Source organism: Pongo pygmaeus, chromosome 16, assembly GCF_028885625.2.
Source record: "Pongo pygmaeus isolate AG05252 chromosome 16, NHGRI_mPonPyg2-v2.0_pri, whole genome shotgun sequence".
NCBI lineage: Eukaryota > Metazoa > Chordata > Mammalia > Primates > Hominidae > Pongo > Pongo pygmaeus.
Genome location: NC_072389.2, coordinates 86446353 through 86461223, shown reverse-complemented (window position 1 = coordinate 86461223; position 14871 = coordinate 86446353). Strand labels below are relative to the sequence as shown.

The 14871-nt window shown below is 46.2% G+C and overlaps 1 protein-coding gene across 6 annotated transcripts in view; it reads right to left on the bottom strand.

The window, feature by feature from the left end:
- The window catches only part of ARNT2 (aryl hydrocarbon receptor nuclear translocator 2), a 203047-nt gene that overhangs the window by 88787 nt on the left and 99389 nt on the right, over positions 1-14871 (bottom strand). For all 6 annotated transcript variants that reach the window (XM_063652821.1, XM_054450823.2, XM_054450819.2 and 3 more), the window contains exons 6-8: positions 6206-6308; positions 484-549; positions 55-140 (exon numbers count right to left, since the gene is read on the bottom strand). In XM_063652821.1, the coding sequence (XP_063508891.1) occupies positions 55-140; positions 484-549; positions 6206-6308 (255 nt within the window). The remainder of the gene's footprint in view (positions 1-54; positions 141-483; positions 550-6205; positions 6309-14871) is intronic.

Here is a 14871-nt window from a genome sequence, read left to right as displayed (position 1 = left end):
GTCAGGTATGAGCAGCACCCAGTTCCTGTGGAATTTATATGCAGGTCTCCTTACCTGCTGGTGGCCAGGCCTTGATGTATCCTGTGCAGTGGACCACAGCATATTGGGCTTCTCCTTCTTTCACAGGACCAAGGCCATTCCTAAAAAAGAACATTTGTGAAATTGTTTTCATCATATGAGGGTGAGGCAAGGATGTTGATGACTCCTCTGGCATCTAAGCTACTGGGTTCCCTTGTCTGCCTTTGTGGTTTTGAATCTTGACTCCCCACCATCCCGTGTTCCTTCCTCCCACATGGTCTGAAAATCAAAAATAAATTCCACCCAACTCCCTGTTCTCTCTCATCTCTGCCACTGCCACCCTGATGTCTGCTTCTCTTGGTCCTCACCACACTAAGCCCCTTCTTTAATCTAGGCTGCTTAGCTTAGGGTGTTTAGACTATCTACCAGAACAGTCCCAAAATATACATTGGAAGAGACACTGACCTGAACCTTTTCCTCATGGTGGTTATTCTGTTTAGAGGAAGGTGGTCCAAAGGAGCATTTCCACACCTAAGATGTGACAAATGTATTAGAATGAGCAAAGACCCAGGCAAGTTTATTCAATATATGGTGCTGCAGTCAAGTAGATGAGCCTTAATTGATGCTTACACATTTATTCAGGTGAGGCCTATAGCCAATTTTCTTCAAAAGTGCAGAAGCACACCTGCATGCCTTTGAATTTTTTTTTTTTTTTGGCGACTGAAAAAAAGGAGAGTGTGACCCACATTACAACACACTGAAATTGTTTCAGGGCCCAGTCCAGGAGCTGGAGACCTACAGAAAGACTCTAGGAGAGACCTGCCCATGCTCAGTCCTGCAGATCATTTCAGTGGAACTCCAGGGCTTTTGGGAAAGAAGGGAAGAGGGTGATGACAGCAATAATGTCCCTTCAGGCCTGAGCAGAGACATCAACTTAAAACAGATGTTGTCAGTTAATGAACAGTAGCATCTTCTCAGGCTTTAGCATCACAGCTGTGGAAACTCTCTCCTCCCATACACTGTTCTGCCACTAGGGACAACCAGACAGCTGGAAGTCTGCTGATGGCAGAGGAGAGCGTGGGGATGAGAGATAAACAGGTAGAGAATCCGGTCTTTCTGTGAGTCCCCATCTGGGAGGCAGGGGATGGTGGCATCACACTGCGCACTCTGGGACAACCTTTTCTGCCTCCCTTTTCAATGATCCTCTCAGCGTCTCAGGTGCTAAACACCCAAAGCCTGCACCATGGCCAGGCTCTGACTGCTGCTTGGTATATCCATCTTTTATGTGCGTTTCCATTTCCCAACTACATCACAAATGATATCCTGAATATCTTAATTTTCAATACAGCAGGGATAAGGGTCTAATTATACTCTGAGACCTTAGACAGCTGCCAGCACTAGTGTGGTCTTCACAGGAGGCTCACCCCATGTCATTGCTGCCCAGCAATGTTTGGCCCTCTGCCCTTTTCTGGCTGACTGTGCCCAGTGCTTTGCTGAAAGTAGCTGTTTACTTTGGAGGAAAATGTTATGTTCTCAGTAGATGGCAGCACTGCCCACCTCTCAGGTAAACACAGGCAGTATGGACCTGGCACTTCAAAGAGCAACCAATATCACACTCCCTGGAAGGACACTAGGGCAGGGAAGGGACTGCATGAATTTCATTGACGGGGCAGTGATAATGGCTTTATAGGCTAATGGAAATGATATACTACGGCACTTTCAATCAATTTATTCATAAGGGAATTGCTTAGATGGTACAATTAAGATTTGTATTGCTGGTGCTCTACTGAATGTCCACTAAGCTAGGATAGGCATTTATTCACCCAAGCACTACAGGACAAATGTGCCGTGACTGACTACACTAACTGATGGCATTTCATCTCTGGGTGGACAGCAATGCAAGTGGATCCCACTGCCCAGCTTGCCCCTGCTGCTGAAGGAGGGGCAGGCAGTCTGTGGGGATCCAGTCCTAAGTTAAATGGAGACATGCGTGCATTCTGTCATTCCAGCACCATCCTGTGACCTGAGGCAGGTGGTAAAGAGGATTTCATCTGTGCCTTCAAGAATTCCAGAGGCTCGGCCTCGAGAGGAGGAGGCTCAGAGAAAAGAACAGTGAGGCTCAAATCCCGAAAGTGCCGTTTCTCGTAAAACGGAACAAATGGTCTCTGCCAGCTCTGAGGGCCTAAGGAGTGGGTGAGAGAGGCAGGTCTCCCCTCAACACAGGCAACCTTGGTGATCTGAGGGAGACCAACTAGCCTGTACATAAACAGGTTTTGCTTAAAAAGTGTAGTTGCTTTAAAAGATTACTTTAAATTAGGGAAAATAGATACTTATTTTAAAGCACCTATTGTTTGGAACTTCCTAGTACGCAACGGATGCCCCAGTGCAAGTCACAGTTCCTGTGGCACGCAATTAGATGAGGGTGACATTAGTAAGTGGCTCCGTTGTGCTGCTACGTGCCATATCTCCTACGTGCCATATCTCCTGCTGGTTCTCTCTCTGAGGTCCAGTGATGGACATTCAGGGCTCACATTCAGGGCTCATCAGTAGCCTTTGGCCTTTGATAACTCCTTTTTTCTAGAAACTTCCTTTGCCCTCTTTTGTTCGCTTTGCCCTCCCTTCTTCCCCTCCCACCTGCCTCACTGCCCCTTCTCAGTCTCCTTTGCTGGTTCTTCCCCATCCCCCTGAGCAGGAAAGCCCCAGGACTCAGTCCTCTGTCTTCTCCTCTGTTTACACCCACCTCCCACGGGATTTCACATGCATCTCAGTTTTGAGGCCTTAGATACCATTTTATTGATGTCAATCCCCAGGTCCATATCTTCAGCCCCAACCTCTTCCTTGGATTCCAGAACCACATGTCCAACTGTCTGCTCATCTTCCCCGTCTAGTTGTCTATGGGCATCTTTTTTTTTTTAACTTTTATTTTAAGTTCAAGTGCAGGTTTGTTTTATAGGTAAACTCATGTCATGGGCTTTGTTGTACAGATTATTTCATCATCCAGGTATTAAGCCTAGTACCCATTAGTTATTTTTCCAGATGTTCTTCTTCCTCCCACCCTCCACCCTCTGAAAGTCCACAGTGTGTGTTGTTCCCCTCCATGTGTCTCTGAGTTCTCATCATTTAGCTCTCACTTGTAAGTGAGAATATGCGGTATTTGGTTTTTTGTTCCTGTGTTAATTCGCTAAGAATAATGACTTCCAGCTGCATCCACATCTATGCAAAGGACATGATCTTTTTCTTTTTTATGACTGTGTAGTATTCCATGGTGTATACATACCACATTTTCTTTATCCAGTCTATAACTGATGGCCATTTAGGTTGATTCCATGTCTTTGCTATTGTGAATAGTGCTGCAATAAACATATGCATGCATGTGCCTTTATAATAGAATGATTTATAGTTCTTTGGGTATATACCCAGTAATGGGATTGCTGGGTCAAATGGTATTTCTCTTTTTAGGTCTTTGAGGAATCACCACACTGTCTTCCACAATGGCTGAACTAATTTACATTCCCACCAATACTGTATAAGTGTTCCTTTTTCTCCACAACCTCACCAGCATCTGTTATTTTTTTACTTTTTTATTTTTATTTTTTATTATTTATTTATTTATTTATTTTTGAGATGGAGTCTTGCTCTGTTGCCAGGCTGGAGTGAGTGGTGTGATCTCGGCTCACTGCAACTTCCACCTCCCAGGTTCAAGCAATTCTCCTGCCTCAGCCTCCCGAGTAGCAGGGACTACAGGCATGCGTCACCACACTCAGCTAATTTTTCTATTTTTAGTAGAGACGGGGTTTCGCCATGTTGGCCAGGATAGTCTCGATCTCTTGACCTCGTGATCTGCCTGCCTTGGCCTCCCAAAATGCTGGGATTACAGGCATGAGCCATCATACCCGGCCCTTTTTGACTTTTTAATAAGAGCCATTCTGACTGGTGTGAGATGGTGTCTCATTGTGGTTTTGATGTGCATTTCTGTAATAATCAGTGATAGTGAGCTTTTTTTTCCATATGATTGTTGGCCGCATGTATGCCTTCTTCTGAAAGGTGTCTACTCGTGTCCTTTGCCCACTTTTTTATGCGGTTGCTTGTTTTTTTATTGTAAATTTGTTTAAGTTTCTTATAGACAGGCAACTTAATCTTAAAATGCTGGAATTCCCCTCAACCCCAAGCCAGCTCCCCGCAACAATCTTTTCCATCTTAGAGAATGACAACTCAATTTTTCCAATTGAGTGGGCAAAAACTTTAGCTGAATCTTTGACTTCTCTCTTTTTCTCACACCCTACCTGAAGGCTGGCTCTGTCTGTGAAATACACTCAAAATCTGAGCACTTTGTACCACAATCACATTTCTCACCTGAATCATTACAATAACCTCCTTACTTCTACCCTTCTTCATCCACAGGTTTATTCGCCACAGAAAACCAGGGCAGTTTTTAAAAATGTTATTCAGAACACGTAACTCTCACAATCAACTTCGGTGACCTCTCATCTCATGCAGAGTAAAAGCTGAAGCGATGTAAAGTCAACATGACCTAACATCCACTACCTCTCAACCACATCTCTGCCCATTCCTCCCGCACCGTACCCCATTCACTCTGCTTCTGAGACAAGGACCTTCTCACTGTTCCTTGAACATGCCAAGAACATCCCAGCCTCCGGGCCTTTGCACTCGCTATTCCCTCTACTTGCCCTTCTCTTTGCCCAGACATTCCCTTCTTTCATTCACTCACTTTCTTTAGGTCTGTGCTCAAAAGTCACCTTATCAGTGATGTCTTCCCCTCCCACCTTATATAACATGGAAATTAACAAAATCTGCTATTTCCTACTCCCACTTAAGTTTGCTTTATGTTTCCTCCATAGCACTCACCACCATCTGATGTTCCATACATTTACTTGGTACTTTTGTCTACTGTGTATCACCCCTACTAAAATGAATTCTATGCAGGCAGGTGTTTTGTTTGCTTTATTATTATTTTATTATTATTATTTTAGTCTCTTTTTTTTGAGACAGAGATTCATTCTGTTACCCAGGCTGGAGTGCAGTAGCGCGATCTCAGCTCACTGCAACCTCCGCCTCCCGGGTTCAAGCGATCCTCTCAGCTCAGCCTCCTGAGTAGCTGGGATTACAGGTGTGTGCCACCACATCCAGCTAATTTTTGTATTTTTAACAAAGACGGGGTTTCATCATGTTGGCCAGGCTGGTCTCAAACTCCTGACCTCAGGTGATCTGCCCACCTCAGCCTCCCAAAGTGCTGGGATTACAGGCATGAGCCACCACACCCGGCCTTGTTTGCTTTACTTAACATTGACTCCAAGGCACCTTGAAGAGCACATGGCACAGGTAGGCCCTTAACATAAATTTGTTGAATAACTGAATAGATGAATGATGAGTGGCATCACCTCACATCACTGCCTCATGAACTCCACAGCCCAAACAATCTCAATTCTCTGTCCTGCACCTCTCACCTTGCAGTTCATGCCAACCACCCCTCAGGGGGTACAGGGTTGAAGGTACAGAGGTGCTGAACTGGATTGGAGGATTCAAGATCCCAGCTCTCTCTTCTTCAAGGACATGGCAAAATTCCCCTGATTTCTCCAAAGTTCATTCATTCCTGCATTTCTTCAATTATGATGTATAAATCAAATATATGTAGAACACTCTGCTAGATGTCAGGGAGGCTCAGAGAAGTCTCAATCAAAGCCTTCATCCTCAGGGCACTATAATTTACTCATGGAACCCAGACATTTACACTTAACATATCAATCAACAATATCATAGAGACCAATTAAATGTGTGAATTGTGATAGGAAATATATGAATAAGTGTGAAATCAGGCCATCTTAATATAAAACATGTTGAGAACTACGGAATCTTGGAGTGGTTGGATTGGAGAAGGGTCTTAGAGATGGGTAGGAAGTAGAGTGATACAGTGGACAAGGGGGTGTGAATCTAGGAATGAGAAGAAAATGGTAGGAAATTAGACAAAGTGGGATGGTAGGAGGACGGAGAGAATCCTTCCTAGACCAAGGATCCTGTATATCCGCATGCTGAGGTCAAGAAGACGAAGTCCCTGGAGTGAACCCAAGTTGGCATGTGTGACTGCGGCAGAGCTGATCAAGGCTCTTAACAGTGACAGAAAAAGGAGCAAACCAACCACCATGATGGCCTGCTGCTCCCCCAAACAGACCTCATCCTGCAGATGAAAGACCGCCGCGAGCCCATGCACATCCTCATGGATGACTGCTGCCCTTCTTTCTTGACCGTCCCAGTCTTCAGGTCCAAGATCCGGCCTAAGAGAGAGAGAAGGACAGTTACGTAAGCCTCTGCCTTAGGTTGGGAGATGGAGGAGGCAGTTCAGGGAGTGCTTTCTCCAAATGCTCTGCCAAATGAGGACAAGTGTGGCTCTGCAAATTGTTTGTGTCTTGGAATTCCCAACATTCTTTGGCAAGAAACTCACATAGTGATGAAATCCATACAATTCAAAATGCTTTGTTTCTTCAGAGCCGTCTACACTTGCTGCCTCTGCTTTGCTGGATTCCGTCGCCCGCAGTCACTCCAATTTGGCTCTCTCCCTCATCACTCCATGGAAAAGGCATTTGCCAAGGTCACCAACTTCCTTACTGCTAAATCCAAAACACGTTTTTCCTTTGTTTGATCCAACTGCTTTGCTGGGCTTTACGCGACCGCGCACTGCTCCCTTCTCAAGCATCTGCCCTCCCCTGGCTTCCGACACAGCGCTCCCAATTCCTCTCTCCTCTCTGCTCCTTTCTCCCTGGAGGCTCCAGCCTCAACCTTCTTCTCTTCTCACTGTACATGTCGCCTGTGCAATTTTATCCACACCCAGGTTTTGACAGTCACCTCTGGATGCTAATGACCTTATATCTACACCTCTACCATCAACCCCTTCGTTTCCTTAGTCCCAGGGCCACATCAGCAGCAGCTGACCATGCACCTCAAAAGCAGCTTCACCCACTCCTCCCCAAACCTTCCCTAAACATCAGCAAGGGCACTGCCATCTGCATGGAAATCTAAGTCAGAAACCAGACGTTATCCCTGAGTCCCTCCTCTCCCTCACCGTCTGCACACACCTCTGTCCCTCCCACTTTTCCGCATCAATCCCCCACCTTACTCTTACCTCAGAGGAAGAAGCACTGAACCTCAGTGTATTTCTTCTACCACCCCCCATGGAGTTCTGGGCCATCAACTGACCTCCTCCCACGTGGCTATTTCTACCCTCTCCCCTCCCTACTATCTACCTCCTCCAGTATTTAAACACCATCAAATCTCTTCCATCTTAGGGGAAAACAAACAAGCAAAAGGCATTCTCTGGCCCTGAAGCTCTTATCCTCTCTCTGCATCTGCGGTTGGAGGGTTCTGTCCACACTCACTGCCCCCTTTTGATGCCCAGCCCACTGTACCCACTGTATTGGGCCTCCACCCACTACAGCTCCATGGCACCTGCTCCAGCCCAGGCCACAAGGGCTCTCTATGTGGCCTAGTTTAATACACACTCTTCAGCCCCTCTCCACCTTGTCCTTATCCTTGGCCAGTCCCTTGGAACATTCTTGCCCTGGGACACCACCTTCTCCAGCCTATCCTGGGGGCAGCCCCTCTTCCTCAGTCCAGCTCCTCCCCACCCCATGTTGGCATTCTCAGGGCTGGGCCTTGGCCCTTCTCTCTCTCACTCTCTCCCAGGGACCCTTGGTGACTTTCCGCTCCACCACCTCTTATATACTGAGGAGATCAGGATGTCCATCTCCAGCTAATAAAGCTTCCCTCCTTTGACTGAAACTCCAGTCAGCTTCCTGTGAGTCCTCTGCCTGTCTAGGCCTGAACTTGAGCTTCCCTCTCTGTCCTTGCAGAACCCAATTTGAGCAAGAATCCTAACTTAGTTTGGTGAGAATCCCCCACCCTTGGTATCTGACACCCTTGATATCTACCACCCTGCACTGTCCTCAGCAAGGATTCTGATGATTGAGTCTAATGGGAATCCCCCGATCCCTGATGTTTCCCTTCAGTCATTCTCCACTCACTGCCTCCCGCCGCCACCTTGCTTCTTGCTTATAAACCCTCACTTATCCTTGTTGGAATTGGGTCCACTCTCTCCTAGCCTGCAAGACCACAGTGCAGTGGTGCCTGCACCTCTTGACATGGCATCCCTTGAATGGAATCTTCTTTATAGTTTTTAACAAATGTTGGGAATCATTTTTTCTCTAACACAGCCAGGCCTCTCTTGGAAGCTCCTACATGTACAACTGTCTCTTGGGCATCTCACTGACATCTTACATCTTACATTCCTCAGGTCCAAAAGCAAATTCTTCTTCCTGTCCAAAACTGCCCTTTCTCCACAGTCCCCTATCTTTGTCATTGGCGCCATCACTACCCAGTTGCTCAAACTAGAAATCTAGTAGGTAGGAGCATAGACTCTGGAGCTGGACTACCTAGCTGTTAAGTCCTGCCTCCTTCACTCACTGTGTGACCCTGGGCAAGTTACCTAACACCTCTGTGCTTCAGCTACTTCATTGGTAAAAATGAAGATAATAATAGTACTTCCTTTAGATAGTTTTTGTGTGCATTAAATGAATTAATATTACAAAGTGACTACAATTATGCTTGGCTCTATAAATGCTTATTAAATAATGAATATGAAAAACTCCAACATCTGATCAGTCACCAATATTCTGTCAATTCTACTTCCTGTGTATCTTTGGCCTATGCACTTCCTGCCTCTGCACTGCTACCACCTTAGATCTGTCCCCCTCACTGCATTTCTGGATGGATGGCTGCAAAAGGGCAGTCATCACTTCCTCTGGTCTTGTCCCCTTCATTCCAGCCTCTGCACTGCTACCAGAATTCTTCACTTAAAACACAAAAACGATTATGGCTCTATCATTTATGTGACGCCAGTCACTCAGACTCGCTGGTCCATGGTTTTCTCTATCGCAAAATGAAAGAGCAAGGTCTTGCTTTCAGGATTATTGTGATACAACATACATAAAAGTGATTCGCACACAGGAGGCAAGTGACAAATGTGTTTCCTGGCAGGCTTAGATCAAATTATCGTGTCACACTCCTCCTTGAGAGCCTTTCATGATCTCCACTCTTAGTTGTCAGGAAAATCCAAGTCCCGCAGCCCAGTATAAAAGGCCTCTGAAGTCCGGCCCCTGCCCTCCTCTCATACTCCCTCCTCACCCTATGCCATCCCACTGCTCCACCCAGGCCTCCGCTGCTGCCCGGAAGGTCTCACAGCTCCCCAGTGTGCCACTCTCTCCTCTCTCATCCCTGGCCCTTCCCAGCCACTCCCCCTCCCTGAGCAATCCCCTTCCCTTTGCCTGATTTCCTTTTTTTTTTTCCTTTGAGACAGGGTCTCACTCTGTAGCCCAGACTGGAATGCAGTGGTGGAATCTCAGCTCACTGCAGCCTTGACCTCTGAGGCTCAAGAAATCCTCCCACCTCAGCCTCCCAAGTAGCTGGGACTACAGACGTGTGCCCCCATGCCCAGCTTGTTTTTTTATTTTTTGTAGAGACGAGGACTCGCTATGTTGCCCAGTCAGGTCTTGAACCCCTGGGCTGAAGCATTCTTCTTGCCTCGGCCTCCCAAAGTGCTGGGACTACAGGTGTGAGCCACTGTGCTTAGCTGACTTCTACTTTTTATCACAACTTACCCAAGGTGTCACCTCAGCCACCACTTCACAAATATTCATTTAGCCCGGACAATATGTGAGAGACACTAACGTAAGCACAAAGAATTAAACAGGCAAAGGCCATTATATCCTAGAGGATGAGAGAGCGGACAACAACAACAAAGAAGAGAACAGACTAAAGTTGATGAGAATAAACTCAAACAGAACAGATTGTTACACTGAGATAACAGCTAAGAACAATAAAGCCAGGAAGAGTGAGAAACGGATTGGAGAGCTGCGGCTTTGCAGCAGACAGCGTTTCATAAGGGTTTCTATCATTTGAAATCAAAAGGGCCTTGAAAAAGACACCCTCCCCAAGCCTGGGTCCCACTGCTCCAAATGGAGGAAGGTGTGGGGGAGTGAAAATACATGCAAGAGAGGGTGGTCACCTTCCTCACTGCACTCTGCAGCATACTGTGCTCTCCTTGGGCCGGCTCTGTCACGCTGTGCTAGAACTATCCTGCACACATGGTCTAGGACTGTGCCTGGTCAGCTTCCTCCCTTCAACACTTGCAGCCTTCCTTTCTCACATGGACCAGGGCTCTGCAGACTGCATGGTACTCTACAAAGACCCAGCAATCACTATCATGTTGACTACTGGTACGTACATCTTTAAGCAGGATGTGTAGACCAGAATTCTACTCGGTGCAATGGTCTGACTCAGTGTGCTGAGAGCTCTGGTGCAGCCAGTGCAGGGGAGGCCCCGGGCGTCTGCTGATTCTGCGCTGTCTGCTGCCCCAGGTTTGACACCTGTCTGTCTCCTTCACAGATGGCGTCTTTTTACGGCCATGTTAGTGTAAATTGTCACTTGCTTTATCATCTACCAAATGGCAAATGGTTTCAGCTGTGAAGCAGGCCAGCATGAGGGTCTGGCAGATTCCAAAGTGTGCTCTGAAAATAAATCCCAGCTGCGTAGCACATGAGCAGTGGAACATGAGGAAATGAAAAAACACATTTCCATGATCTGTTATCATGACCTTGAGAGACAACGGCTTCAACGTTTATTTCTCTGTGTGCTTCTCCGGTTTCCTTAGACACAATGAAGCTGCTCTTCAGGCTCCTCTGGAATGAAAGCACGCCTGACTTCATAGAGTAGGTGTGTTCCTGAAAGGTTGTGTGTAAATTGGATTTTTGACAAATGTAATAGCAGTTGAGATGTACAAAATCAAGTGGCCATTGCCCCAGCACTGGGCTGTGAATCCCAGTGTTATGGAATGGCAGTCAGTCTCCGTCGCACAGGAGACCTGGGTGCTGGGTTTGCTTACTACGGGCTCCCAGTAGAGAGGCAAACAGAGATGTTGCTGCCAATTACACTGCTCCTAATCTAATCTTCATTCCTGACCCACAGAAGCCTGGGTTCTGCTTAGAGCCATGGGCCTGGATTCCTGGGGCTGACTCTCAGCAGATCCCTAGAGGCACAATCCATCCAGCCAAGGCTGGCTCCTTCTAGAATCCCTGCTCCCCAGCCTCATCCGCTGGGTCTGAAGGACTCTGGTTCTTTCGTAATCCTGACTCTGGGCTGGTCCCATGATGCCTCCCACTCTGTTTTCCTTAGTCAGTGCCTAAACACCAGCCACCCTGGTTACCTCTCCTATGTGTACTCTTCACCCTTGATCCAAGCCCCCTGCTCCTTTCCCTCCTAATCTCCAACCCCTGGGGTGCCCTCCAGAATACCCACTCGGAAGTAAGACAGCTCCTGTATACTCAGCTCCTTACAGACACTCCCTGAACTCAACTCAACTCCCTGCCTCAGTAGAGACCAGCCTGCCCTCTGGAGAGAAGGCTCATGCTCCTATGTCCCACATGGCATGGGGGTCAAAGGTAGTCTTGCTGTCTTCCTCAGTCCCCGAAGCCCTTCCAAACCTGACTCCTGCATGACATGCTCCTTTCAGACTCATGACATCCACCTCGTCCACCTACTACCCCTCCTTTGTTTCTGTTGTCTTCCCGCCTCTGGGTCTCTCCTCCTCCTTCATTTTAGACTTTCAGCACAGCACCCACAGCCTTTCTCTTCACCCCAAGACCTGCTATCACCCTACATGGTTTCAGCACCCATGTGGAAGGCCCACCTAACATCCCCCTCTCAGGACGTGTCTTCCTCAATTCTGAACACGCTTTCCTCCTGTCCAGGGCAGCCAGCCATGCCCACTGCCACATCTGGGAACTTGCGGGCATCTATAACTGCTCCATCTGAAATGGTACAATCAAACAGCCCTCAGGACCACAATTAGTTTTCTCACTCTGGTCCTCTCACTTTCCCCATTCTTTGAATTCAGGGAGAATCTAGTGTCAGAATTCTTGACGTCCTATCAGCATCCTCCTTTTGGTACAGAGCGATGAGCTTCCCTGTGGCTCAGGGACCCAGTTTTTAGAGCACTTGGACTCAAGTTGCACAATGGCTGGCTTTGTAAGAGGCCCTAGAAATCTTCCAACACAACCAGAAGCTGTGGAAGCAGATATTGTTCTGGGTTTGATGTACAAAGGAGAACCATTAGTGAGCTGATAAATTAGTAATTACGCTATTTCAAATGAAAAAGGCAGCAAGGATGTAAGACATGGCTCCTCCATATGCTGGTTGTGAGAGTTTGTTCAGGTCACTTCATTTCTCAGAGCCTCAGTTTCTTCAACTGGAAAATGGAATCAGCCATTCCTACTTTGAAGGGTTATGTACAGATTTCAAGACCTACACACTAAAGCTCAACGAACCCCCTTAGAGAATCAGAGTATAAGTGACTGGCAGGCTCCCGGCACAGACAGCCACAGGCAGGGAGGGTCTCCTGAGACCGGGAGCTAGCCCCTGCCTCCTGGCTGCTGGAGGGACAGACGGCATTCAGACCACTCCAGAATAATGCACAGAGCAAGGCCTCAGGCTACAAGATTGAATAACTTGCTATTCTTGTTTTTCTCCTTAATTTTCATTCTAAAACTAACATGGTCATTTTAGAAAAATCACGCACATGAACACTCTAAGTAAAAATCCCAGATAACCTTCTCCAGAGAAAAATACCGTTCGCATTTAGGTGCGTTTCTGGTCAATCTTTTTCTATGCATGCCTGCTCTTTATTTTAATTAGCTGAGGCCTCATGGTGTATATTTTTCTACTTCATGTCACTTAGCATAAACTCAAGAATTTCATCACAAACCTCATTTTAAAGGCTCTTTTAATATTATTTTGAGTAGGTAATTTACTATTAGACATCTACGTTGTTTCCAGGTTTTTCCTATGGCCAAGGGTGCTGGGGTGAACATGTACATACAAACAAAAATCCAAACCATCTTAGGATGGATTTCCAAATATGGCATTCCTGCAACAAATAAGGAGAATATTTTTAAGGCTGTTAATATCAAACCCTACTCTGCCTCTAAAGCTCACAGGGAACTATGCTGTCAATACCTTTACTGATATTCAGTTTTTCTACTCCATGAAATGAGAATAAGAATTATGACCACCTTACCCCAAAGTTTTTTACTGTAATTTTTCTAAGACAGTTGAAAAGCATAACATGCTTTACAACATGAGTCAACAAAGTACTTCCTGCAGCCCAAATCTGGTCCACCACTTGTTTTTGTAAATAAAGTTTTATTGGAAAACATCCATGCCCACTCATTTATTTATTGTCTATGGCTACTTTCATATACCACGGCAGAGCTGGGTGGTTGTAACAAACACAACATGGCCCACAAATCCTAAATATTTACTGTGTCCCTTCACAAAAATGCATTCTCTGACTCCTGCTTCAGAAGATATAAAGATTCCAGAACAGAGCATCTTTTTTGATGGGCAGAGGGCCCTTCTGTAATTGTTTGCAGTAAGCTGATTTGTAAGTATTATTTTGGTCAGTAGTAACTTTTTAAAAAGGAGAATCTGAAGTTTGTCTTGGATAAGATCACAAAAGAAGGCTTTGTGCACATAAAAATTCTCCCCAGGCTACAAGAGAAATACAAATATAAATTAGAAGTATTTCATCAAAAGAATCCTTAAGAAAACTGGAAACATCTTATCTTGGTTCAAAAAGGAGGAACAGTGAGATGGCAAAGGAGGAAAACAAGAGAAAATAATTAGGAACAAAAGCAAAGCAAAACGATGGCCCCATGAAGGACAATATTTGATGTGGTTCCAAAAATGTGTCCCCCTGAAATGGGGGCCCAGAACTGGAGGATGCTTTGGTTACTGTTCCAGTGACAGTGTGTTCTCATTCTCAAAAGGTTGACCCCGGTTATTACAGCAGCTGTGCACACAGGAAAAAACACCAGGCCACGGGACAGGGATCCAACCAGTGTGCCTGAGGCCTGCTCCTGAACAAACTCTGGAGGCTGGAGCTGTGTCAGTGAACCTGGGAGAGAATGGGCCTTCTACTACTAAAGGTGGGTGCATTTTCCTTAGACTTCATTCTCTCTGGCAGGCAAGTTTATAAGTGGCTGAGGGCACAAATACATCAATTCACTGGTTGCAGCCAACCATCTTCTTCCCAAACTAGAAGAGGGAGCTCTGAATGGGCAGTAGAGTTGCATAAGACATCTCTTGCTCTATTTATCCATTACCTCCTCTACCACAATGCTTTCTTGAGAAATAGCTCTCATACTAATCCTTCACTGTGAAAGTCAAAAAAAGAGCTGCCATCTTCTTACAAGATCCCATCTCCCTCGCCATAGTGATTGGTTGAGGACTAGGCACCTGACATACCCTGGGCCAATCATAGTAACTCACCCACCCTCTGTCTATAGTGATTGGTCCCAAGACTGGGATAGAATCCAACCAGGCCCATCAGAGTCCTCCATAGGCAAAATGTGACCTTTGCCACCTTTCTCCCTCTTTTCTCTTTGAGAATCTGAGCATGGCTCTTTCAATGGCAGTGATTCAGCTTCAAGGACAATTGGGTCTAGGAGAACAAAACTGACTCCAAGAAAGTAGTAAAAACATAAAACAGTGAAAAGTTTCTCCCAGTGTTCAAGTCTTTAACACTTGGTTCTGTCACCTGCAACCAAATAGTTCAGGCTAATACAATGTTCTGTGGCCTTGGACAGAAGAGAAAGGACAAGGGAATTAACTCTTTACTCACTGAGCACTCTACTAAGGGCTAGGTATTCTGAAACGTTTTACATGTGTTACAGTATTTTATCTACACAACCCTAGGAAGTGGGTCACAGTGGTTGCACACCAAGACGCAGT